At 43.7% G+C, this 26,852-nt stretch overlaps 1 protein-coding gene across 9 annotated transcripts in view; it reads right to left on the bottom strand.

Annotated features, from left to right (window-relative positions):
- Positions 1-26,852, bottom strand: part of LOC124407804 (CUGBP Elav-like family member 4) — a 514,861-nt gene that overhangs the window by 7,553 nt on the left and 480,456 nt on the right. For 8 of the 9 annotated variants that reach the window (XM_046884337.1, XM_046884341.1, XM_046884340.1 and 5 more), the window contains 6 exons: positions 16,306-16,385; positions 5,867-6,010; positions 5,450-5,582; positions 3,874-4,029; positions 3,302-3,406; positions 429-506 (listed from right to left, as the gene is read on the bottom strand). In XM_046884337.1, the coding sequence (XP_046740293.1) occupies positions 429-506; positions 3,302-3,406; positions 3,874-4,029; positions 5,450-5,582; positions 5,867-6,010; positions 16,306-16,385 (696 nt within the window). The remainder of the gene's footprint in view (positions 1-428; positions 507-3,301; positions 3,407-3,873; positions 4,030-5,449; positions 5,583-5,866; positions 6,011-16,305; positions 16,386-26,852) is intronic. The other variant, XM_046884336.1, reaches the window with a different exon arrangement.

Below are 26,852 nucleotides of genomic sequence, written 5' to 3' on the forward strand. Positions count from 1 at the left end.
ATGGAAGAAGGCATAAAAACAATACACGAGTGTCTTCGGAAGTCTCCGTTTTACGTGGACTTTATGAAACCATTTTTCGCATTGTGACCAAGGAAAGATATAATAGATTTTTCAGAACAGAGTGAAAAGTTAACCTCGCACATTTTTGCAGAATAACGATTCGAAGAGGGAAATTTCATGGACGAGATGTTATTCGGAAACAAGAATTTTAATGTAACGTAAATCGTCAAGGGAAGCTTGACGAATTTCTTAGTAAGCTCAAATTGATTAAGGGGTGAATTCAGCGTTTGATAATTATTTGAGGATATTGGAAAAGGGGAAAGAAATCGAGAAATCAAGCGGGTGAAAATTAGGAGTATTTACGACTAAGTATGAAGTTAATAAAAATTTTAAGATTTTTTTACGTTCGAAGAACGCTTGCCACTTACCTTCTCTCTGCGTTGGAGGTACCGCGGTCATCGGCTGCGGAATCGCTTGTGGAAACTGTCCATAGACGGCTGGGTAAGCTGCGACAATAATACAGATAACGAATAACAAACAGTTTTTGCATATGGATGTGTGTTTTCGTTTGTTTTTTTCTTTTGGGTTTGTGTAATTTTTCAACCACGAGTAGGTGAAAAATGTGCAGACACAACAATTTTTCACCTCCTATTTTATCTCCTTTTTTTTTTCACCGTCACGCGGTGATGATGCGAGCTTTGCTTGAAAAAGAAGCCTCGTCTTTGCGAATAAAGACGCTTCGCGAAACCTCGAGTTAACATTGACACAACGACCAATCTGCGAGTGATTAAACAGACGCCGATAATCCCATTGATGACGCAGGAAAGAGATAAAATTCCATTCTAAGTGACACGTAAGTTCTATCAACAAATTCGATTATCGCAATGAACAAAACGTATATCTAACCAAGTTTCAATCGATAACAGCTTGGTGCCTTCGCTAATTTCCCCAGAGAATATCAGCTTTTCTTTCAACACCTCGCGGCCCTAGTGAACAATGAAAATTTTAATTGCTGTTTAAAATATCGCCGTGAAATTTTTATTAAATTCACGAAATAACGCCGAGCCCGGCTGTAAATCATCCGTGTATATGTTTGATGGATACGTGAATTGAATGCCGAACCTATAGGTACTGTGTTTCTCTGTGAAACGAAGCGACGGGAATATCGCTTCCAGCAACATTTCGCGGGCCCTCATATCCCAGTTTTGCCCGATTTATTATTTCAGAGATATAATACGCTTTCAATACGATCGGCAATTTGAGATTTTAATTACCCGAGCTGGTAGTTATTGAACTCGGTCATAGATATTAATCTCCCTTTTTGCCTCGTGCAGTGTTCGTGGAATTTGAAAATAGTAATATCTCGGTTTATTATGTAAAACGCAGAAAATTTCTCACGGTTGTATACATATAACGTGTATATACTACAGGATATTGCATTCTGGAATTATACAACACTATTAATTATGTCATGGTAAATATTTAAAATACGGTTGATTGATATCTGTTTGCTTTTGGATTTCGGCTCTGAAAGGCATATATACGCGAGGAGAATTTCACTTCAGAATTAATTATTCCAGTGTAAACATGAATTTAATATATTCCGATTAATGGCGAGCTTCCACGCACTGCGACAGATCGCTATGATTTAAATATATGTGAACGCTAGTTGTACTTAGTACAGAAGATGGTTAGTGAAAATTCATCGTAGGTACAGTTCTTTGTTTCGGTCGTTTTCTTGTCAGTTGGGAAAAATAGCAGATGAACGATTATCGCACACGCGCAAATATTTCCGCGAATAAAAAAATCACAAGAATACTGTTAAAGCACCGTGAAGTAAGGATTTGAAAATACGACGCAAGTGAGCGGAAATAAACTTATGAATTCATAAAAGCATTCAACACTCAATCACATTACAGCATCACACAAAAGCTTTACGCCATGTAATAATGTGATAATGTAACAAACACGTAACGTATATGTGACTACAATATTTAAATGGCTCGTGCTATTCTCGTATCATGCATAAACAATCAACGTTGTTGTGTATATTAAGTTAAGTACAATACAAACGGAATATTCAAAGCGAAGTGACACGAAGCAAACCGTTCGATCGTGGCAAAATGTGAAATTGACAAATTCTTTTTTTCCATCCTCCCACCCCGAGATCGATATAAAATTTCGTAAATTTTACTTTCAAAGTGGTTATGACAAGTTTTGAAGAAACATTTTTGTACTCACGTTTAGTATTCAAACATATAAAAATTATCTAACGTCGATTGGAACCGTGAATCAAACGCTAATCGTGTCCAAAATCGGACAGAAATATGTCGCGCTATGTCTGATTTCTAATATAAAGGACAGAATCCTTAAGTCGTTTATGGAGCAGCTTCGGCTGACCAAACGTTCGTCGAACTACTGTCACTGCGTATCTCAATATTAAACGCTTGATCAGTAGTGAAAGTAATGTTTGGTCGGCCACAGCCAGTCGTACGAAAATGACAGTAGCTACAGTTTTTTGTTTCACGATCTTTGTATACTAAATATGGATACTAAATACGGGAACTGGGGATGTCAAGAAGTTTTACAAGATAGCGAAGCAGTTTTACATCGAACTTGTGCCATTAGCACTGTTCCACGCATACTTGCAGCAACTTCTCCGTTTCATGCCAGTGACTGAACGTTTTCAGTGAAACAAAGAAATTTCAGGACAAACGCCGAGTTGAATACGTGATACGATATTCTTTCTCTTCCTGACTATCATCCAAGATATGCAAATGTGATTTTGAAATATCTTATACGCGGTCGACGGAAAAACCTTCTCAACTTTTTTACCACGACAAAGACAGTGATATTCAGTGCAGAAACATATGTCTCCCGGTGTGAGTTTATAAAGATTTTATTCGTGTTCAAATGTATGATTCAAAAACCTACGGAACATTGGGATACGTATTCTTTGAAAAATCAAACGTTTTTATTATTCGTTTGAAACTGAATCCTCAGATTTCGAGTCACAAGCTCCAATCGATACTATGACGATATTTTCGAACCAGCAGGGAATTTGCCATTATTAATACACCCTGAGACCTACATGTTCCTGTATAATGCATGAACCTACTGACGCAGTAACGAACGATACCGTTTGACCTACAACCGCAGAAACTAGTGAGAAATAAAAAGTGGAATTGACCGAGACTGAGTGCCGACTCAGCTCGACCCTCAAGCCTCGAAAAAAGATGGAAGCAAATATGTAAAAGAAGGCGGAAACGAAAAAAGATGAAAGAAGCATATGCGGACTCACCGACTCCGGCGTAGGGCTGCATGGTCGGATATGCGGCGGCGTGCGCCTGCAGCGCCGCGTCCCCGTTGGGCAGTCCCTGGGCTGGAATGGACAAATGAAGGGCATCTACACTTCAGTAAGCTCAGCTCTTATCAGGGGTGGTTCTACGCTAAGGGCCCCGCTGCGCCCCTTGGCGCTAGCTCCGTTCATATATCAGTTACTCAGATTATTATCTACCCTCTCTGTGATCAAATCCCTGAAAATATCCAGAGCTCCGAATCGAAGCATGTATAACCAGAAGGGATGGATTTTAAATATGCGATCACATACATCATGTGACAAGAATATTTCAGTGATGGAATGAAATGCGAGCCGTGAGAAAGACCGTCAACTTTCATTACAAATGCGCAGACACGCAATTTTTTTCCACGGTACATAACTCGCGTCCAAATTTGAAACTCTTACGCAAGGCGCGATTTCACTACGTAAGCCGGGTACACAAGGCATCCTTCTTTATTTGTGCATAAAAATTTCAGCCACGGTTGGTCAAGAGGCGCGCAGGGGCGGTGAGATGCGCCGGAGTTGATACTCACGTCCCGCGTATGTCTGGGGTATCCCGTTGGTGTAGACTCCTGGGTCCGAGCCAGCGGGTTGGCCGTTCGGCGTCTGCGCTGCCATGTTGAAGTTCGGCATCGTGGGTGAAGGTAGCGAAGGTATCGCCCCATTGACCGGTTGCCCCGCACCTGCACCTGCGACAAATTTCCGTCAGGTATGTTCAACTTGGCAACAATCGGACGATTTGGCGAGAAGTGGATTGCAGGGGAATGACATTGAGCTTCAGGATGATTATGGCAAGCAGGGTAACAATTGGAAGGTTTTTTCACCGCCGGCTTGGGCAAAATAGATCATTTTCACTCTCTTAATTGGTTCGTATAATTGCAACGGTAAAACACGAAGGAGATTTTCAGTGTACGATGAATTTTAGAAATTAAAACGTGTCGGTATTGCGAGGAAAAGAGGACAGAAAAAGGCGTCGAGACAGTCGGACGCTTAAGAGTTGAGTTTCCGAGGGTGTATATCTGGGTTATCCGAAGACTCCCAGGAGTCGATAATAAAGTTAAACTTGTGAGAGTTTAAAATGGTACTTGAGTGCTCCAAGTCGCAGGGAATACCAGCAGCATTCCATCGAGGCATGAAACCACGGTATATAGCTAGTAATCTAAGAGTGGAGTAAAATATTATTTCCCTATCAAACGGCATTACCTTCCAGTCGATGAACCACCCCGTTCGCGATTTATAGGTATAGCTGTAGTCGAAAGCGCGGTAGGCGAACCAGTTCTATCATTTATTTTACTTGTATCGGTCTCTCGCGAATGTCCTCCGAACGTAAACTTTGCGACTTTGATAATATAATATCGTTTACGAGCGAAGTTGCGTGGCTGTCCTCTTTTCGTTTCTCGCTTTGGCCCGGTGAAAATCGTCACGCCGTTATTACCGCTAAATCCGATTGCTTCGAGGGGTTATTTATAATACATAAACGTGAAAAGCGTTCAATAGCGAACGTTATGCAAATTCGGAGCCCGTTTCAATTTAAACCTCTTCCTCATTATTTACCCTGCGGACGGATGGGAACCGATTTGCAACATCCGCGAGAGCGTAATCGTTCGATCATGTAAGCTCTCCTGCCTTCATAAACAAATTAACGAGCAATTGTCTGTAACGTCGATATACTCGTAGCTGTATAGAAAATATGGCCGCTAACAATCAACGTTATATTGCGCCGCTGCGTCGAGGGTTTAATTAAATTGCGATTACTATGTGCCAACATTAGCCATCCTTTTCGGGCCAACCGGAAAGCTGCATATAAACGTTATTACATCACCGAAATCGCTACTGAAAAGGTCGACTATTCGTCCCTCATTACGGACTATTCGTGGTGGCATACCGGCAGCCTATTTATTACCCAACCAGCCGCGACATAACATTTTAATTAATTCAGGATACGATTTCTGTTCAACGTTAGTTCGAAACTGCTCGTTTATCGTTGAAAGAAAGATAATTAAACCTCGGCGCATTGCAGGTATGATGAACCTTTTTACATGCCTTTTATTTTCCTTCATTATTTCTGTTCTTTTCCAATATGTGTCGATATTTATGGGAAGAAATTACCTGAAGTCGGCGGTACTACGGAGTTCGGCATGCCGTTCAGCGTGTGAGGCAGTTGACCAGCAGCGAGGGCGGCCATTGCTGGGTTGATATAAGTACCCTGTGCGGTGGCTGCTGCCATAAGAACTGCCTGCTGCTGTAAGAATCCAAAAATACTACGTTACTCGTCATTTTCACAGGAAAACTACTTGACGAAATCCGTACTTGGGGTTATCTTATTCACATTATATTCGCCGATTTTTCGCCAGCCAAGCTCCTGAAACTTTGTTGACACTTCAATGTTCACCACTAAATCGTTCAAACAAGATTTGATATTGGAAATTTCACAAATTTGAGATAAATGCAGTTAGTCGTGAAGAGGATGTACGAACGTGATTAGAATGAGAATAAAATGTGGTTGGACAAGTGAAGCAGACTCACCTGAGCATACGCGCCATAGGCGCCAAACTGGTTGAAGACGAACGGGTTGAGGAGGCTCATGTTTCCAGCCATTTGCTGCATGCGTCTCAATTGTCTCTCTTTCTCTGTGTCGGCGTACTTTACCACTAAGCTGGATGACGCACCCTGCAACACGTCTCGTTAATATCTTCGTATACACGGACCACGGGATTAGCGAGGGCAGGTTTATGGGGCTGGGAAGAGGCCGGGCGGCGTGGCGATGTCGGGGGTGGGGTTAAATAATCAGGCAGCTACACCGCTGTAGAAGTGCCCGCAGGTGGTACGTATATACGCGCGGTAGACGCGATGTTGGGCCATAGATGAGAGGTTATACGGTTTAATATAGTACACGAGACTCTACACAGTCGAAGATCATAATGGAATATGGAAGCCAAGACGCGACGCGTTACATCCGACCTGTCTAAGGTAAACTACCGTGTCGCTTAACATTTACCTCGTACCTTCGAGCGCAGGGGCTGTGCGGTCCTAGACAACCCCGTACATTTTATGGTACCTATACATCTATACTGACATCAGACGGTAAATAATTATATGTAAAGAGGATAACCGTTTACACCGTGTGAAGACGACGCAGCAAGCTAGGTTTTTCTTTGGTCTTGGGAAAACCCGTTAACGTTTAATAGATTATTCATGACAAACATTCTCATACAGAGATTAGGAATGTATCTCGGTCATTCTCGCGGATGCAATACTGGCAACTGAAACTACACGTGCGATTCATTACACTACATGTACCAAGGAATATCAGGATACTTGGACTCTGTCATTCCGACAACATCTCATTTTGACCGTACTGTATTGACTGTACTGAGTGATATATTCTGCTATTTTTTCACTCAACTCTGTTCGAAGAAGCTACAGTAGCATCCAAAATACGTGCTGAACACTAACTCAGTACTTATACCGGTCGACATAAAGGAGTGAGTATTTACTTAGGAGCGTATTTTTGCACCCTTTTATATCTGCGGAGTACAGCGTGCAGGGTGAGATCAGGAAACGCGGGGTTAAAGGAGGCTGACGTGAGTATAAAAATTCGGTCGTAAGACGGTTTGTGCCCGGAATTTCAAGTGATATAAAGTAAACGTGACGATGCTTCGTGAAAGAGAGAGAGAGAGAGAGAGAGACAGCGTTCGCTTTACGCGAATCACGTGACAGCTCTGGTGTCCTGGAGACAGGACGAGAACCGCCTTCTCTGATATAGTAATATTATAGCCGTTATGAACTCAGGCACGGCCAACATTTGCATTGATGATGCGAATATAATATATCGCTAACGTTTGGCGCGTCCCGCACGAGCCAGTCTCCAGTCACGCATTTCTCTTACAACACAACACAACCCAACCCACGCTACTGACCACCTGTTGCCTGCTTTTCCATTTATATTTTAGTCCTTCTGGGATACGTTCTTGTACTCTCGCGGTAAATTGATAATTCTCAGACGATCTCTATCAGCATCTACTCCGCAAACAAGTCCCGAACGTCTTTACAGATCTTACGTGATGACGAAACAGCTTTGCACCACATGTATGCAGTACAGTAGCTTGTAGATACTATAAATTTAGTGAATTGTTGTTGAAGAAAAGAAGAAAGACACTTATGTATGTTTGATGTCCAGTTTGTAAAATTTCTTGATCGATTCAATTTTGTATGAGAAATCCACGAAGTGTTATAATTGTTTTAATTTGATTGGAGTATTGACTTGACAAAAATGGACTCTTCGCGGTGAAGTAATTTGTTGCCGTATTCCTACGAACAATGGACTGATCATCAACCGTGTTAATTCAGTCCTCCAAACTCACTCCTTTCCCTTTTATCCTTGACGTGGATACATGTATGAACTAAAAATAAATTTTTTTCTCTCCGCGTCGATAAAGGAAAAGAATTGTTTTGTAGAGGTAGAAATTGAACTACGTGTAAAACTTTACCGAAAAAATGAATTCTGATGTAAGGTATTACCGACGACAAATTTGCCTAGTCTTGACGTACCTACGTTCAGTAATAGACGAGTTTTAAACCGGGTACAATAATTAGTTGATAATATATTTTCCCGTGTAAGTAGTTTGTGGATCTATTTATAATGATCCAATCATAAAACACAGGTACTGACGTGTACATTACTGTGCTATTATTCCATTTCAACCGAATGGCACATGTCGCAGGTTCTGAAATACGTGGGGCTGATATTTGCCGAGCACCGCCCTTCCGGGCTGTGATGGACTGTTGGAAACGACGGCATGAATAACTTACTAACGCGCTTCGTGTTTTCCGACAACCTATCATCATTTTATTACTACTTTACGCTTAAAAGGAGCTATTAAACCGGCGATCAAATGAATATATACTGAATAGTTCACGTGCCAGAGCTCTGTCCGCTTCTATTATTCGAACGGCACAGGCAGAAATGTCGCAGAAGTAATTTAGTCTCTCGTATATATAAATGGGAAGAGAACTGATAGCGATGGTGTCTGCAGCGTGATTCTACGTTTCGGTAGAAAGGAATGGAAGCTGAAAAAAAAAAAAAAAATGAATAAATAAAAAATAGTGTGTCGGGTGTGGCGCCTAAATTTTCGACGATTTATACCGTGAATTACCCGTCGATGAGGAAACACTTTTCTCGAGAGTGAAGCCGCGGCCTTCGAGAAGTAATTCAGCAATTTACTCAACTCTACGACGAGTGGACTCGACCACTCTTCTTTCTCTGACCGCAGAATACGTCTTACGCACGACAGACTCGTAAAACCGAGCAAGATGAGTGCTTTTTTTTCTTTCTTTGCCCGAGGAGAAGATATATTAGACGATTGCCCGGAAAGCGGGCTGGAAAGCACGGCATCAAGTTACTGCGGAAGTTACCATCGAGACTACCTTATCAGGGTGAAAGCTGATGTTCCCGCAACTGAGATTGCCTCACGACTACGCACTCGTGTATCCATCTACATGTGATTTTAATAATTCCAGTCGTTCAATGTACAACGATTTCCGTTTGCTGCAGGATTCCGTCTTCCTCACTGCGCCTTTCAGCCGCAGAGTCGAGATTGTTAGAATCGATGGTTCTACCGCTTTCCTATAAGTAATGAAGAAGTGTCAGGCAGACGAGTAGCATAATATCCTAGCTGATATTGCCTTCCTTCTTAACCCCCCGGGGTAGCGCAGGAGGAGAACCGGAGATGAAGAGACTCGAGCTTTCAGAATGGACGCCGGTCTTGCGGAGGCGTTTGATTAAAACTCAGCGTTATAGTTTTGATCGGGGAACAGGTATATGTATGTATTACACATATGTCAAAAACTTTTCGTGGACCATCGTTTCCGATACGCAGCATCAAAGGCTATTAGTCAAAGGACAATCGTTTCTTGCGGATTGTGTTAGCAGAGACGAGTAACCGAAAAGAGTCCCGTAAACAAAATTTATCAAAGGATAAGCCATCTGAGCATTTTGGTAATAAAACACCCCCACTTAGTGGCCGGCTTTATAATTGATAGAACAATAATCACAGCGTCGCTTTGTACCCCATGCACCCTAATTCCACACGCGGACCCATGGTACTGATGATAAGGACGAAAAGATCTCGCCGATATGCATGGGGTGTACCTTTGCACCGTGGTCGTAAAAATGAACCTGAGATAACGTTTTGTCCGCGAAAGTTTAACGCGAACAAAAGTGCGACCATATACCTAGTAGTGAATGCGATAGTTATCTACTCGGGGTGAAATTCGTCATGTGTGCGGACTTTTATGCAGAGTTCGTCTCTAAATCCACGCACAATAGGAGCTCCAGTGGAGATATGCAGGCCTGTCCAATTATACGTTCTACAATACAACGTTGCACGCATGCGTGGCGGACTGGTATTGGTAGGCTGTTGGCGGGGGTTATATCAGCATCAGTGAAGCTGGAAGCCTCGTTATTCGGGGATTACAGTTCATTAGTCTCGATCCGGTGCTCCAAACGACGAGAAAAATGGGCCGGTGGGCCAAGATTATGGGTCCAAGGAAAGATGGGCGGTGGGTCGCGGAGGCTGCAGCCTATTCGCTCGGTCCTTCTTTCAATTTGCGCATGGCTGCTCAGCTCGGCTCAACGGCGATACGGCTCGCAGCACCATTTTGTTTGAAATGAAAAAAGGTGAAGCAGTCCCGCTCCAACGCATGCTCTCTCTTCTCTCTCTATTCCTCCCACCCTCTCTCTCGGTCTCTCTCTCTCTCTCTCTCTCCCTCTCATTCTGCAGGACCGTCTGCACAAGCCTCCCCACGTTGACACAGCTCGATACTTCCCTTATTTGTGGGGCGCGTTACCTGCCAGGCACCTGGGTATGCGGTCTCCCGTGTTTCTCTTTATCTCACGCTCATGGCACCCTCCATCCACCGGTTACACCTTGTCAGGGTGCTTCGCATTTCACCTCACACGTTCCAAAATTCAGGCTGGATAATCATTTTCGGAGTCAGGTACAATACGGGTCATTGCCATGCCAACCGACTTAGTTGTTGATCCGCGAAATTTTGATTTTCGGGATTATTGTTCTGTAGGATAGATTTCGATCAGTACTAAATTGATTCGCTAACCGCTACGAGATTTTTATTCAAATTTGCATACGTATCATAAAGGTTTTAATTGAAGAACATACGTTAAATTGAAATAAAGCCCAAAAAATTAGTTGACATTTTTTTACAAAAAAAAAAAAACTAGAATTATACTATACATATACCCACGTATATATGAAAAAAAATAAGAAATTTCAAAGGTTCGTGAGCACGTAATACCGCATAGAAAAACTGACACGTCGCAAAGTCCCTGCATTCGTACACTTCTCGAGACAGCCACTCATGGTGATTGCTTCAGGTACCGATTAGCGTTTTCCGAATACTTACTTCTGCGACAAGTATATCCTAGGTATGGTGGAAAGGCTACACTAGTAATGACTTGTTTAAAGTGTAAAAGTTTGTTACCGATGGGTGTGCGTCGCCTCAGTGTTGGCGTATACAACTCCTGCCACCCAAAGCTCTCTGCGTTCTTCGTTGAGCGGAGGAAGTGGATGGAAGGAAATTGTCCTTCCATCAGCAGAGGCTTGGAAACTGCCTCTAACGTTTAATTAAAGACATTCCCTGAGTAATTCTCTGGCAAGTTGTAATTGCGTTGTCTTGCTTCTACAACTGTTACCCGGCTGCAGTCCCTATTACACGGCCAACCTGATTCCCATGCGACGTGAATCACTTCGAATAACGCACGATTAAAAATAACCAGCATGGAATAGCGGGCCTGGTTCCACATAGTTATGTTGTTCATGAGTCGAACTTGTCAAATAGTATCAGGGAAATTCTTTCAGCAATGAATATCCAATTACTAGACGAGGTTCATTTTCGCCGATAGAGATGATTGTTGTTTAAGTAATTCGCACCAGTGATTTGTAATTAACAACTAATTCCGTCAGTTTCGCGAACCAGGAACAGGCGTGTACGAGCTGGGTGGAAATCGACGTGGCACTGAAACTTGCGGGCGTTGTTGTATATCCATTGAAATTACGGTCAACCAATAAATCGGCGAGTGTGATGATGGTGCGGCTAACGGCACAGCCTCCAATCAGCACGTATAATTGCTTCGTTTTCACGTTCTCTGTGCTCACTCGATGCACGGGTTCACTTTATACTGTGATTTCGTACCGTTAATAGTTTCTAGGTACTAGGCGCTAGTTTCCATGCAGTCTATGCCTCGCCTTTGAACGCGGCTTGTTGAAATCTGCAGTTCGCAATCGGTGTATTGGCGATTTACCAAGAAAAAGATGTATTGACACGAAATACCGACACCTCCCACGCGATTTTCTCGAAGACTTGTGACATTTCTCCAGCAGACAAGCAGCCGAAGTTACATTTCACTTCTGTAAAGATGTCTCTATCTATCTTGTCGCCAGGTTTGCGGCGTTCGCGTTGGCTGCTAACAAGTCAGATGACGATATCTCTTCAGAAATGACAGTACAGACCAAAAATGTATTTTCAGTTCTCCAAGCTGTTAGCGAAGCTTCGGAGATATTCGGAAGTCTTGTGTCTCAGGCAAGGAAGAACCGGACAAGAGTGTAAGAATCGTTTACCGGGAATAAAAACTATTTGCAATTATATCAATTGCGCGGTGTGACAAATACGTTATCACTTGAATCATCAGAGCTGAGTTAGTTACATACGTAGAAAGAGTTGACCTGTCTTTTAGAGTCAAACGTGTGAAGTAATTATTGTCCGCAAGAGTTTTTTGGTGAATTATGATGTGTTCAAGTCGTAAAAGCTTGACAGACCGCAAGCTTTTCTCGCGACCTCTTACATCAAGGGACAGAGACAAACGGTACGGTATTATAAAACTTCGAGTATAGAAACGCTTCTGCCACTGCTGCCAACATGGAATACCTGCTCCTTCCATTTTTTAACCGTATTCGTTTTCTGCATCGGCACGGTGCGATATTGCCTAAAGCGGCTTGCGGCTTGCGGCCCCGGTAGCTATTCTTTGTAGGTTTACGAGGCACCGTTAGCGGCGGATGGTTCGTTTGCCAGGCGGTTCTTCGTTCCCCTGCAAAACCGGTGCGCATTTAACTCCTTTATATGTCCGGGTCTATACACTACGCCCCCGGTAATGGAACGTAGACCGTACCGTGCATCCTCATTTTACGACCCCAACTTTCCATGCAGATAAGTCTTCACGTGCATGCTGGCGGAGTAATCGTATGCGTGTTTCGCCAGCAGTCAACTTGCGATCGAGTGCGAAATACCCGCTCGATGAAAATAACTGCGCGTTTTAAGATCCCGGCGTGGAACAATAAAGCCGCGCCATTTTATTTCCCGAAGGACGAGGAAAGCGGCGCTTCGCCCGTTTCCTTTCACCTGACACTCGTTGCCTTTGTGTCATGTGACCTTCCGGTTCAGTCGGGATCAAGATGGCAGCCATCCCTTCCAATGTGACGAAGGCGCAGAGGGAGGGACGGTGTTAACAAACGATGGTATCTCCGAGTGCGCGACTCGAGAGGGGAAATTATGCCAGTTATCCATTCGAGATGCACGTGAATGCCCGGAAACCTTCAGGGCAACTCGGTCCGGGACAAGAGTTCCGGTATCGCGTCACCCCAATGCGTGACCCATCTCACCGGATAACTAGACGGGTCAAACGAATAGATATTCGACGAGTTGCGAGGAGAGTTGGCGAGTGACCATCGAGGCATCGAATCCTTTTTCCCGAGATTGGTCAAGCACGATGAGAACCATCCAGCTGCCCCCTATCCTCACTCACCCCCCGACGCCGCGACGTCTTGTACCCGTGAAAGGAGTTGAATCAGGAGACTGCGGATTTCCCGACTTGTAACTACAGTTATTTTATTTTTATCATCATTGTTATTTTTGCCCCCAAGACGATGATACGGACAGCGTAATTCTACTCGAGACATTGTTCCAAGAAAGCAAGACGGCTGGTTTGCAGGCACAACGAATGGTCTGTACAGCTGCGAGCTATAGAGGTAAAAGGATCGCTTTGGTTAATTTTTCTACTGAATTTCATCCGGCGAATGGGACTCTTTACTCCGCTTCCTTATCCCCGGTACCTAAGTAGAGAGCCTATTGATTGCCGCTCGTTTGCAGCGCGAGGCGGTCGGTCTCTCGAGGATGAATTTCGCCGTGCTCTTTACACCGACAGCCGCGTAACGACGATAAAGCAATAGCGTTTAGAGGGGGCAAGGGAAGGAGCTTTACAGTTTTCAAGTGCTTGGAATATTTTCGCGAAATTTTAATCGTGTTTTTGTGAGTCTCGAGTGCCTTCCGGTATTCGCTCTTGGGGAAACGGCCACTCGACCGAGGCCTCTTCTTCTTATTCGCGAAGCCACCACCACCGAACCGAGTCTCGAGTCACGGGATCACGGGAGTCGAGCTTTCGAGGACCCTCGACATGTACTCGGAAGATCGCGGCCCTCATATCTGAGAGCACGAAACACAATGCGCGCATCCCTTCCTCTAACAGGCTTTAATCGCGACAAGGACCTCGCTGCCTCGTCCCCTTGTATCCTCCACCCTCAGACTTTCCCTGAATCTCAAGCCAGGCTTCCTGCGCTTCGTGCAGTCCTGCGTATAGCGTTTTGCCGGAGTTATGCTTGCGTTTACGGCGCTGCTGCAATGGTGTACTTATTCAAATTATATACACACGTGATATATACCTTGCGCTTACGAAATTTATTCCTCCAGTGCACGATGGAATGAGTTTTACGAGGAAAGGTTACGCGCTCGTCTTCTTCGAGTTATTCAACTTTCGTCTTCCGTCAAAACACTGGAAGCAAATTTTTCTTTCTCTCAAAGTTGTTGCAAAGATTATCGCTAATATTATATAATAATAGAATGTGAAATAATAAAAATTACGAAACGATATTCGACGCCGAAGAATTTCCACTCAACCGTGCCCGTTGCACCAGATAAACGAAGAAGAGACGCGATTACTCTTCGTTCCTGTATTCATAAATAATAAATCCGCGAGGCTCAGCTGTGGCAAGAAGTTGTGGAGGGCTGACTACTGCGTTTCGGATCGTCCTAACTGTTCAATATTTCGGGCAAATGACGCTGCCCGGATCGACTAGCTGTCAGGAGAGGAATCACGTCTTAACCCTTTCCTTCTCCTCGGGGGGAATTTTCCCTTCATCGGATTCAGATTTGCATAATTCCATGAAACAATTAACTGATCTACATATTATTGCAAAGGACGAGCCGCGCTGCTTCCCCTCCACAGGTTAGCTAGGGAGCCAACCATTTTGGCTGAACACTGTTTGTGGGTTTTGAGTGGCTACACGTAATATTAGGTTACGGTTTCCCGCTTTCGTCGCTTCTATGCGTGGTTGGACAACGAGCCGCTCTCTCTCTCTCTTTCTCTCTCTTGCCCTTCCCTCACTCTTCACTGAGTTTTCCACACCGAATAGGTTCATCCCCGACGTTGGAGCTTCAAACTGCCCAGAGAATTTCCATTTAAGCTTACCGAAGACTTCATTTTAACTGTTTAATTTTCGGAGGATTTGCGGCTTAGCCCTGTTCAAAGACAGCTATCCTGCATGTTTGTCAAGCTTTTATCACCTTTTTATACCGGTTGAAAGTCATGGACTTAGAATCAGTTCAATTACCGATTCAGAAGACAAGAATAAATTTCTGAAGTACTTCATTCGACGCTGTCATCAATCCAAACAAAAACCACTACGATGCTATACATCGCTGGCAATTATTCTACCAGTTACCTGTATCTTGCTCCAAAGTACTTATTATTATAAGTAACTGGAATTATAACGCGGAGTACATCTGTTATCGTGAAGTATGTAACGAAGACTACTTGAATTACCCAAGCCTCCGAGTTCCAAGAGCAAAATATAAAAATCCCGACGTAGATCGTGAATCCATTGTGGGTAAGCAGCGCGAAATGTTCCCGGAGGAACCAAAGCCTAGCTGGTTTCTCCCCATCGGTAACGTTGACAATTCAATTATAACTACAAATTCTCAGTCTAACCCGGTCTAATCCAGGCTGCGAAAGTTTTGAGGATTCAGGCAGGAGTTCGGTCGTCGGATACAGGCGAAGACCACCCTTCGCCCCCGCCAAGTGTTATGCAGATTTGTGTTTGGCCAGTCATTACTGGGGTGTTTGCCAAGCGCGGTGAGGCGCGGTACAGTCACTGCTTATACAACTTGAGCCGAGGAACCCTGTCCAACCTGACCCTTGTTCTGTCACCGAGCAGAGGGTAGGTGCAGGCTGCTGAGTGCAGCGTGCAGGTTGCAGGGGTGGTAACCATAACCGCTTCATTGGCCGATCTCGGTTAATAGAACGACTCGAGTTGTGCCATGCTCGCCACCTTTATGCAGGAAGTTGGGAATCTTCGAAGGGAAAACGATCGGTACAATCTCTAAAGAAGATCTCGTTATTGTACTCTTGCCCAATAACGTTTGATGGATCGTTACGCAGAGTTAATTTGTAATATTTTCATTTTATTACACCGCCCGAAGCCAGAAAAGATCTGGAGTATCGACAGGATTTCATGGATTTTTTACCTTTGGTTCAGCCTGGGTGAATATCACGCACATGCCGGGAATAGAATTCATACGTTAATTTGATTGACGTGGGATGAAGTGGCTATTCGACGATCCGCACGTCAGGTGGAATAGTTGTTTTATCCGAAATCGATACGCGGGGATTACAAAATTATCGATGGCATGGAATAATGAATTTGTGCCGTGTGCGAGGCGGATTTTCTTTTTAATGCATAGAATTTGGTATATTTCAGATGATTTATCACTGATTTGTGCAAAAACATTTATTCCCGATTTGCGATTCACCCAACCTCATCCACGTATTAGATGGGAGATGGTGTGGTATAAAACGTACTTTTATAAAAGATGATAAATTCATAGCTCACATTACTTACCGGCATAGTTTGGCTACCGTGTAGAGTGTTGATCGCCGCTTGTGCTTCTTGATGCGACGAAAATTTAATAAATGCACAGCCTGAAACAGAAAAAAATAAACAACGGTTATAGAAATCAATTGAGAAAAAATACAGGTGGTGAACGAGTATGAAAAAAGGAAGAACAGTTTGACAAAAAAAAAAAAAAAAAAAAAAAAAAAACTTCCTAAACTTTGTGTCCGCTTATCTGATGGAAATATTTGCCAATGATACACGAATAGGGAAAACAACATTAAAACACCACTGTGCCACAATATATTTGAACCGAAGCAAAATTTACTTGACTTCTGATTGTTCGTAGATCTATTTGATATTTGAACGTGTAACTCGGAGTTTTTACACTATTTTTGTTGATTGTATTAGACATATGCGTGGATCCGCTCCTAATAACTGTTCATCTTATTTATCCTGCGAGAAAGTATTTCAGATGCGTCACAGAGAGTACTTTGCAGCTTTAACATAACATCTTGTAGATTCACGATGTTACCAAATCGTATGATTTAGTTGAATCGATCAGAGGGTGCTTCAATATTTTGATAATACCATAAGAAAAGTATTATTTCATTTAATTTGCAAAGTTAAAATCGAGCTTCAGTATTCATAACTATATTTCATTCCATGAATTTTGTTTTCCAATCTTAAACAATTATTTGATTTACCCTAGTGCGGCAACGGGGGCTGATAAAACATCCTACGTGAGTTTAAATTTCCCACCGCGTAAGAGAAGAGCTTAAGTTTTCATATTTTGCTTACTAATTTTCGACAAGTTTTTTTTTTTTCTTTTTTTTTTGGAACTTACACAATAACTTTTTTGGCTCACTGGATTCTTGATTAAAAAACGAAGAAAATAAGACCCTATCTGACGCTTAACGATACGATGTACCCGAGAGGTGGAATTTATAAGATTGGAACGTTTTTTCACACCACCAGTTACCAAACTAGGTACAAAAAAAAAAAAAAAATAATAAACGTTAGCGTTCTAGGATTAATTTTGTTATTCACAAAAAAATATTGTCTTCCAACAAGAAAATTTCCTACAAAATGCGTCTAAGAATTGATTATTTTCAAAAAAAAAAAGCAAACACTTTCCGCCGAGTGTACAAGTACGGTGCGTTATCGGTATAATAACGTCGGCCGCGCTGTCAGACGAGAGATGGGTCGTTTTATCGAGGCAGCCACATGGATGTGCCCGCCTTTGACAGATACAGGCTCTAGTTAGTGCAGGGCATAGCGGTCTGGCGGCGTACCGTCGTTCGTAGATACATTTTTGTATAATGTATGCGATTCGAACACGCGGCCGGGGCCCCCGTCTAACGGGGCGCATCAGATATAACTGGTTGTAAAAAATAAATGAAGTTTGATTACGATATGTTTCGGGAGTGGAGAACCGGGGTTGGGTTATGTTTAAAGGGAATTAGGGCGAAAAGAGGGTGGGTGCCACGTCTGCTCAAGTATGACATGATAACGCTCTACCCCGCCGTTGCGTGGCCTGCCCTCCATCGTGGAATCGCTCATGGGTGTACAGTCACTCTGTCACTCGACTCTGCGAGTCGTTCGATCGATATGAACTACCGACGCTAAAAAATGCAGTGGTCTTATTTCTCCAAGTCGAGTTTTGCCAATTCACCCCGTCGCTAAACCCCGCTAAAAATATTGCGAACGATGAAGGTCTAAATTTTGAATTGATATGCATCCACTGTGATAAAAAATGAATAGAGTAAAATTGCAACAGAAATGGAGGGTTCGTCAAAGTGACGGCAAGCTGTTTCATTTCACGGGAATTTCCAGTCGCGATATTTGTGCGTCTCGGATGCAAATGAGCCGGGATAAAGCGGTCGCTGGTTAATCAACGGAAAGTTGTCCTCATTAAGAGCATTGTCTAGCTCCGGTTGATGATTCAAAAGATGGTTGGTAGAGAGCTAATATAAAACGTCTTCTCTATTGTGCCGGTAACAAGGTCGGAGGTGTCAACTCGGTGGTTGGAACATTAATCACGTCTCCAGCTCTTCTCTAAAACCGAGGCCTTCTTCTCCTTGGAGAATTCGGAACGATGCCACGTCACTCTACGAAAACATGATCTTTGTCCCGGCGACGTGAAACGATCCGAAGAATCACAGATGAGAATTCTAGCTACTTCTTTCACACCTGCGACGTTATTCTTAGGATATTTGATATAGCTGTATATGTATTTCGAAGGAAGAAAAAAGGATTAGATGAAAAACCCTTCAGAGTTGGCAAAGACAATCGATGGGACAAAACGCAACTGAATAAATAAAAAGAAAGAAAGAAAAAAAAACGTATAGAGGATAAAAGAAGAAAGAAATTAATATGAAACTGCTCAAGTTGGGATATAAAGGGGGTGAAATGCGGTGGGCGTGGTTGCAGGGTGAAAAAAGTGGATCGTTCGCTTCGTGCTCCTTTTTCCGCTATGCAACGGAACCTTTGGGTGAAAGTCTGGAGAATGAAACAGGAGGGTAGGTATGTTAGCCGGATGGTAGGAAAGTTTGGCTGTGTATATAGGAAGAGTCGAAAACTGTGTTTGCACGTTGAAGAACAGAGAGAAATGAACAACAAACAACGGGGCAAGCCACTCGCTCAAACTGTTCTTCTTCATCGAATGGCCGGTTATATTCGGTCGGTAGGTCGGCCGTCTCTATCTATCTCGACCGGCAATCAATAACCCCGTGAGACTTTCCACTCGTATATTTGATTGCTCGACAAACACGAGGAAGTTTATGGGGTGCCTACCTCGCTCAAGCTTCTTACAGACTTTTACGTTTGCTTCTTGCATTAAAACTGCTTGCTCAAGCCATCGATCTCCCCCCCATACGGCGGGTGTATAAGAGAACTTCGGCTGCCGGTTCGTTGCTTATGTAACCCCAAGGCTCAGGGTTAAAGGGCCGAGAGCGAGGCGGGCGGGGTTGGCTGATCCAGGATCGGGTATAACCTTCTTCGCTGTGTAGTAATTTGACACTTTTTCCCGGGATTACGTCATTATATGGACGCGGAAAGACACGCGACATTTGTTTGTCGGTGACCAGGCGTTATTGCAAACATTTACACACACTCACGCAGAGGCACTAGGCGGCCTATTGTATGCGAAATAGGAAAGAAATAGGTTTGTTAGCAACGTACGTCCGCAGGGTATGGAACACAAACACCGTTACCAACCCAGGCACCCCTCTTGGGTTGGGTTTCGTATTTTGTTAATGGTGTTTGGTGCTCCAGTTAGCGTGCGGCGCCCAGGAAAGCAAACTCCGTACACTTCTCACGAGGTGGCAAGGAAAACAGTCTATTACATTATTCAGGGCTTTGCCTTTCCAATTGCCTCCCTGTACTTTTACCAAACTTATTAATACCTTCTCGCCTGCATTATAAATGTGTCCACCAAAAGCGAGGGTCATGTTGCTGAATAAGATCTAGAATTTTATGTCCTTTAAAGATTTTCCTTTAAAAATTTCCCCATACCTTCACTTCCTCCATCAAGAATCGATTAATTTTTTAAATTCAACTCTGAAATATACTTTCGCGACAATCTTCATTCCTAGCCAGGTAATTCAACCCTTCGAGAGATTTATATTTCCACGATGTAACCTTTGCGCGTGGTATAATACCATTCCTGCAGTATTGTCCCTGCTTACGGAAGCACCTCCGAAAGGGAAGATCGTGAGGCTGGAGGAAGGATAATGCAGGCGTTAGGCAGATATACCTACATGTACATCCGGATGTACGTGAAGCTGGAACAATCACCGGGTTTAGGCAGACGTGAGCTGTAATATACGTGCGTGGGGTGGCTGTACGGTAGCAGAGGGTAATAGGTTTTGATATCGCGATTTATGTTATACGTGTAATTTTAATTACAAGGTATTTGGTGTAATGAGCTTATATAATCTCTAAACTGTGCCGCAAATTAGGGAAACGGCTTAAGGGCCACGCCGGGCACGACGATGCCACACCGCCTCGAGCCGAGGGGGTGGAAGCTCGGAGGGGGGAGGGGGGTTGTTCACGTGTATGAAGGCGGCTGCCGCCGATTCGCGGACGGAAGTGAGACGGGGAAGGTGAAGGGAGACGGTGGAGTGCAGGACGAGAGGCGGGAAGGAGAGTCCTGTAGGCTGCTGCTAACGGTAACATCCCGGGCGGATCAATTTCATTAATTAGGCCACTAAATCCGAGCGAGCACCGTACGAACTCCCCTAATTGGTACGAGGCACGTTTTATAAAGTGGTACGGGAACGACAAACGGGGACCGGTAGGGGTGGGAGCAACTCCGGCCCCAAGCTCGGCGCGTAGAGAGAGATAGAGAGAGAAGGGAGGAGGGGGCGAGCTTAAAACGCTGACAAAGTTACAAAACACTCGCGCTCAGCCTTTTTATATCCAGAAAGGGAGAGGTAGGGGGATCGAGGTATGAGAGGAGAACCGAAGAGTCAGAAAGCTCAGAAATAAAGGCTACGCGACAGGGGTTGGCAAAACGGTAACAAAATGGAAGCAGAATTGAGGATACGGTCAGAATTCAAAAGCAGGACCACTGCGTGGTTCCCGGAGTTCAATGGTCGTCGGTTCGCAGGGTCTCTCGAGGTGAGACCCTAGATTTAAATACTTTTCGGGATCATCGTGTGGAGTGAGAAAGGGGTGCCGGCGTCTTTCCCGCCGGAAGGGAAAACCCGCATCTCAGTTGGCTCGGTTTTTGGTGATAGATCTCCGCCCGGTCGAGAGATGACTGACGAGAGACACGGCGGGGGCTCCAGGGCGGGAAACGGGAAACGGGAAGCGAGAGATGGATCGCTATATCGCGCCACGTAACGTCATTATTGCGCAGTCACGGGCGCGAAGCGGGCTAACCTCGAGGTCTCTCCGGGAGGGTGAAACCGGACGTGTCGCGCCAGGACGTGAGCGAACCAGGACGAGCAGGATGCCTGGCGAAGGATGACGGGAGAGAGCCTTGCCGAGTCAGAGAAGGTCTCAGATGCTCCTATAACTATCCGCCACGCTGTGGTTATAAGCCGACGATTTATCATCCGCTAATTATAACCGCTCAAATATACCCGCGGATGAAATTTCTAAGGATTTCGGATTTATTGCTAGGATAACCTGCAGCCTTATACTGTATGGTAATTGAAAATTAAGTGCCGGAATTGTTTTAGGGGGAGAAGTAACTTTCGGGCGCAGGAGGAAAAGTAAAACGATTTTTTGTCTTTTTTTTCGCTCAAATGTACAGCTCAATGACAAAATATTCATCGTCCAGAAAAAATCAATTGAGAATTTGTAAAAATCTGTTCAATCTATTCCATCCGGCAATTTGACGATGGAATTGAAGTTTGTAGCGATGTATTTTTAGTTTAGAAATCGTTATTTATAAGCCTCAGAATTGTCTGGAATTCCATAATCTGTAATAAAACAGAAGTTACTGATATTTCGAAATTCAATTCCTTCAAAATCATTAAAAAATTGTGAAACAGGCATATTTTTGGTTTCAATGTTTCATGAATATGTCAACGCTCTACTATAGTTACAACTTCGTGTCTAACTATAAGCTAGGCTCTGGTGGATCTCGGTTAGACTTTCCTTTGAAGTAAAAAAGTGTATCTGAAATGCAGCCAATTACGAAGAAGAATAAAATTCTTGACATAACTGGACTTATTTTTCTGACCATTCAACAAAATATCAAAATAGAAATTCAAATTCCTAAAAAACTGTCCCATCAGAATCCCATAATGGCACACCGATCTAGGATGTGCAGAAATGGCGACCGGATTACGGGGGCGAATTTTCCGGGGTGAAAATCGATCCCGAAACAATTCCAATCTCACCGTTACAGCAATCTTCGCGTTGTCCAGTTAAGCTCCTGTAAGTCGGGTCCTGCGGCGTTTCGGAGGAAGCCTTAAGAAGGAGAAACGTCCCTCGGGGAATCCGCGGATTGCGCGGTAAAGTCGTATCAGGCAACGTAATATTCTTCAAGATGCAAGTTGCGCGAACGGCAGACGGGCGGAACGTCGTTTCCACAAAATGGTTGCTAAGCATCCACGAGATGCAGGCGTAGCAGGTTCAACCCGCACAGAAGAGTCTGACGAATGAAAAGGAAGACGTTGAGTTTCTCCTCTTTGTTAAGCAACGAATCAATACAAGCTCGAGAAAAGGTCGCTAATGACACTCGACTTTCCGGTTCTACTGAAGAATTTCTTTGCAGCCTAATCATCTCGAACTTGTTCGAGAATTCCCGACAGGTACTCTCTCAAATGGATTACATCGTGAGGCTCGGTTCACAACTTTCATGCACATCGACACTCAGCACTTTTTCAGCTCAATAGTCTCAATGCATAACTTTTTTCAGATCGATGATCACTATCTGTAAAACGTATTCAATCTTTTTATTTCAGAGAACCTAACAATCACTGTTTCTGCAGTAGTTCTTTTATTGTGATACTCATTACTGTTATACTCACGTAGGGCCACCGTTTAGTGTAAGTGGAAACTTGGCGGTTCAATAATAGTCGTATGAACTCCGTACAGTCGCTGAATTTCAGGATTTTCTTTTTGTACAACGAGGAAAAGAAATGCTGAACGAAGTATTGAGCTACGATAATTTAGAAGCTAGATAGGAAAATTGCGTCCATTTTTGTGCCATTAAACGAAAAGTGAAATTGGGGAAACAGGAGTTGGAGGAATGGTGGGAGGTTGGAATTACGGTGGCAGGTTAAAGCACCGTGGTTCTACACGTCTCTGTCCGATTGGGGGAAGAGCTAGCGGAGCTAGTCGTTCCTCAATAAATGCCCGAGCAAATATTTACACAGTCGACAATTATGAGCAGTTCTTTTCCCCATCGGCTGTTACTTTATATATATTCGCTTTGCACTTGGCCCTGGTTTTTCCGTTTCGTCCTTGTGTCCGTACAACATGGCCACTGGACTCTGTCTTTGTTACGAGTTGTTTGCATTAGGCAAAATTCAAACCCACCTCTTCCATCTGAAGATTTAAACGGTAATCGCGACCATTTATACCGAACAAAGAAAAACGAGCGAGGATATACGGTGATTCGTCGTCTCCTGCGGGACGAGATTCATCCGGCAATAATATTGTCTAAGTTGAATAAATGAGCGGGGCTGCAGGTTGGTGTAATTAATATTTGAATTCCCCACGGCGTCATTACACCCCAATTTCCCAGTTCCCAAATTTATTTCCGTCCTCGACGATACTTTGAAGAGGAAAGTTATCGGGGTTGGAGTGAGACGAGACGATGTCGTCTCGAAAGGGTGATACGGACACCAAATTTAAGTTTGTTGCTGCACGATTCATGCCGAGGGATGATGAGGAGCAGGAGGATGAGGATGAGGAGCACGACGAGGAGAAGGAGGAGGAGGATGAAGAGGCGGGAGAGCTTGATTGAGTTTCTTTGAGGCGGTCTCACCGAGCTTTATTTTCACGGTGGAAAATTATGATGAGTTTAGGTTTCACCACCGTTGGTACATATATACTGGTAGCTATCACGTAGAATTTTGATCATATCTCGACGCGGCTTCAATTTTGAAATTAGATATTTCCTTGGAAATAATTTTGTCCTACCGTTGGCAAGTGAAACAACAAAACTGGCGATAAAAGAAATACTTGAGTCTCTTCAAGTTTTCGCTGCAAGTTGTATGCGAGTCGATGTATTGAGTTCTCGGCAGCGTTAACAGCAGGACCATTAGTGTCCTGAAGGAGACGGCTAAAGTGTCGCGAAACCCGAAATCACTTGAAAGAAAAGACAAACAAAAATAAAGAAAAGAAAAACGTCATCCTGTACAGGGGGAAACGAACGGCTGAGAATCCACCCTCCATTCCAGGGTGTGAGGAACAAGAAGGAGTGGTGACAAGTTACATACTTTGGTATCCAGTTCTCGCGTAGATTCTTCTTTAAACTTTAATTAAATAACGGGGACAAGGAGAAGGCAGAGAAACCGGAGAGCCAGTGGCACAAGATAGATAGAGATAGAGAGATAGAGATCGTGGCGAGAGAAAGGGGGAAGGAAGAAAGGGTGGCAAGACGATGGATGCCCCGACACCCTGGCGACCGTGAAGTCACCGGAGTGGCGGTGGCAAGTCGCGAGGTGACTTGCTAGTTATTTAATTAGTCGAGAGATCCTCTTTCGTCGGCAGTCCGCGATGTTATCGTGGCTTTGCCGAGTTGGTGTTACGCCGTTTCCAACTCTACCGTATTAAGGGGTGTGTATTAAGATGCCTTTATCACTCCTTGGACGAACTTCGTTGGATGACGTCGCGAAGAAGATAGCGAAAGAGCGAAATAAATAACAAATATCATGACAAACGGCTAACGAACGTTTATATTGTATGCAGAAAATGACCTCGATTTTCAATGAATTTGAGAGATAATCTCTTTCAAATTCTCGACATGTTCCGAATGTCTGTCATTTCCAGACTCTGGAATAAGCCTGTAGAATAATAATAAACAAATAAATGTACGTGAAACGAAGAGTGAGTGAGAGAGAGAGAGAGAGAGAGAGAGAGAGAGAACGAAAAAAGGACAAACAAGAAACAAACTTCCCATCGGATAATGGCTCTGAATCCTTCAGCAGTGCAAAAGTGCGGAGCAGAGGCCGCGTGTGTGTATGTCGGTTGGTATAAAATCCAATTAAAATTTTCGGCGGAGGTTCAAGCTTTGCAAGTGCCAAAGGCAGAAGCAACGGGTTCGTATAACTTGGGCAGATAAAAAGTATGGCAGGTGTAGTATCAATGAGAACCCGAAAGGCACGTTCACAAACACAAACGTCCACGCACCGCACCGAAAGAGGAAATGTTTGCTCAACTGGGCCAGAAATCTGCAATGCGTTTTCCCTGTAAGCCAATAGAAAATGCAAGTTTTTTTTAAAAGTTCGTGGCAACTCTTACATAAATAACGCCTCCATTCTCGTAAATCGACCTAACCAACACTGCCTGGCTGACGCTGATGCTGAAACAGAATGAAGAGACGAGAGCCGATGTCTGTTGTTTGTTTTTAAAAGCTATAAAAGCTGCCGCCATATCACCCGCAGCCCCTCTTGTCCGCCTCGTACTCTGCCATCTTCTCTCCCGACCCTTAACAGTCTGAAAGGGTTGGACTTGAATTCGAGAGGCCATCAAGTTCGCCTTTTAAACCTACCTGTACTCGAAAATTAATTCGTTGGTAAAATATTGGAATATAGATACCTTTTTGGATACATGAAAAAATGATGTGTAATATATGTAATTAGTGGTCAAAAATTCAGATCACGATTGGCATGTAGGTACTTGTAACGAAATGTACATGACAATTTTGGAAAACGGTATACGAGACGCGAGCAAATGGACGCGGGTAGGTTTAATGAAATTATACCGAGGATACACGCGTAGGCTAAAACCTCGTTCGAATCTAAAACGAGTTTGATAAGGGCCGCACTTGCCCATTTAATCGCTTAGTCGTGTGGAAACAAAGACAATTCTATCGAATTGTATGTTATTCGTGCAAACAAAGGAATATCCAGAGAAGAATACACAAGAATTTAATCACTTCAGCATACAAAAACGTACAAACAAGCACTTACGTGTCGATGAAGTTCTGTTCAATGGTCGGTAACTACATTCAACCTGTTCGCTGTACCTACATATGGGACATTCCACGTGAAACCAACGGATCATCAGCCTGACCCCAATATTTTATTTTATTTTTTGCTCATTTTTTATCTTGGAAAAAAAATTCTTGTTTTTCATTTCTTCTACCTACTGCCTTTCATTGTATTTAATATTTTCTACATGGTTATACCACGGCATAATAAACTTGCAATCAATCAATGAATCTCTCTCTCTCTCTCTTTCGCTTCCTCGCCTGCACACCGGCTGGGTATTGTGGTGCAGGGGCGGGTTTCTCCAAACAAGAGGCGAAGGTGTGAAGCGGCTCGGATGTTTACGCGTGTTTACGAATGCAAAGTGTTTGCCTGCATTGTGTATCTACTGCGTTTGGACCGAGGGGCTGCTCGTGCGTGAATCGTGTCTGCGGGGCTGCGCTGAGCTTGCACCACGCGTGCAACCGCCGCGTTAGCACACTTGGCGGCCTGCCATATTCACCCGGAAAACCTATAACCGGTATAAGGGTGGGTAAACTGTTCGTATATCTGTTATTCGTCCGTGGGAATGAGATATGCTCCTGAAGGGAACTGAACGCAGGATGTTACAAGGTCCTTGAGGAAAATCGCGGCAACTACTTGGGTCTTGAAAAATGTCCATTGTCATGTGGTCAAATGATTTGTAGGCATGATTTTTTTTGTTTGTCGATGGTGCCAAAGATAGACGAGAATAATGACGGCGAGTTATGTGGATTGCAATTAGTAAAGTTCGGAGGACTTATTTTGACATTTCAGTTTTTCTCAGTCTTCCTTAGCTCGTCCAAAAAATGACAACATTTCATGAAAGGTGATGGTTACAGATTGATTTTCAAACCTTTTTAACTGGGCTGCAACGTCTTACTAAGAAGTTACCAAGCTTCAGTCTTTTTAGTGGTTGTA

This window comes from Diprion similis, chromosome 6 (genome assembly GCF_021155765.1).
Source record: "Diprion similis isolate iyDipSimi1 chromosome 6, iyDipSimi1.1, whole genome shotgun sequence".
NCBI lineage: Eukaryota > Metazoa > Arthropoda > Insecta > Hymenoptera > Diprionidae > Diprion > Diprion similis.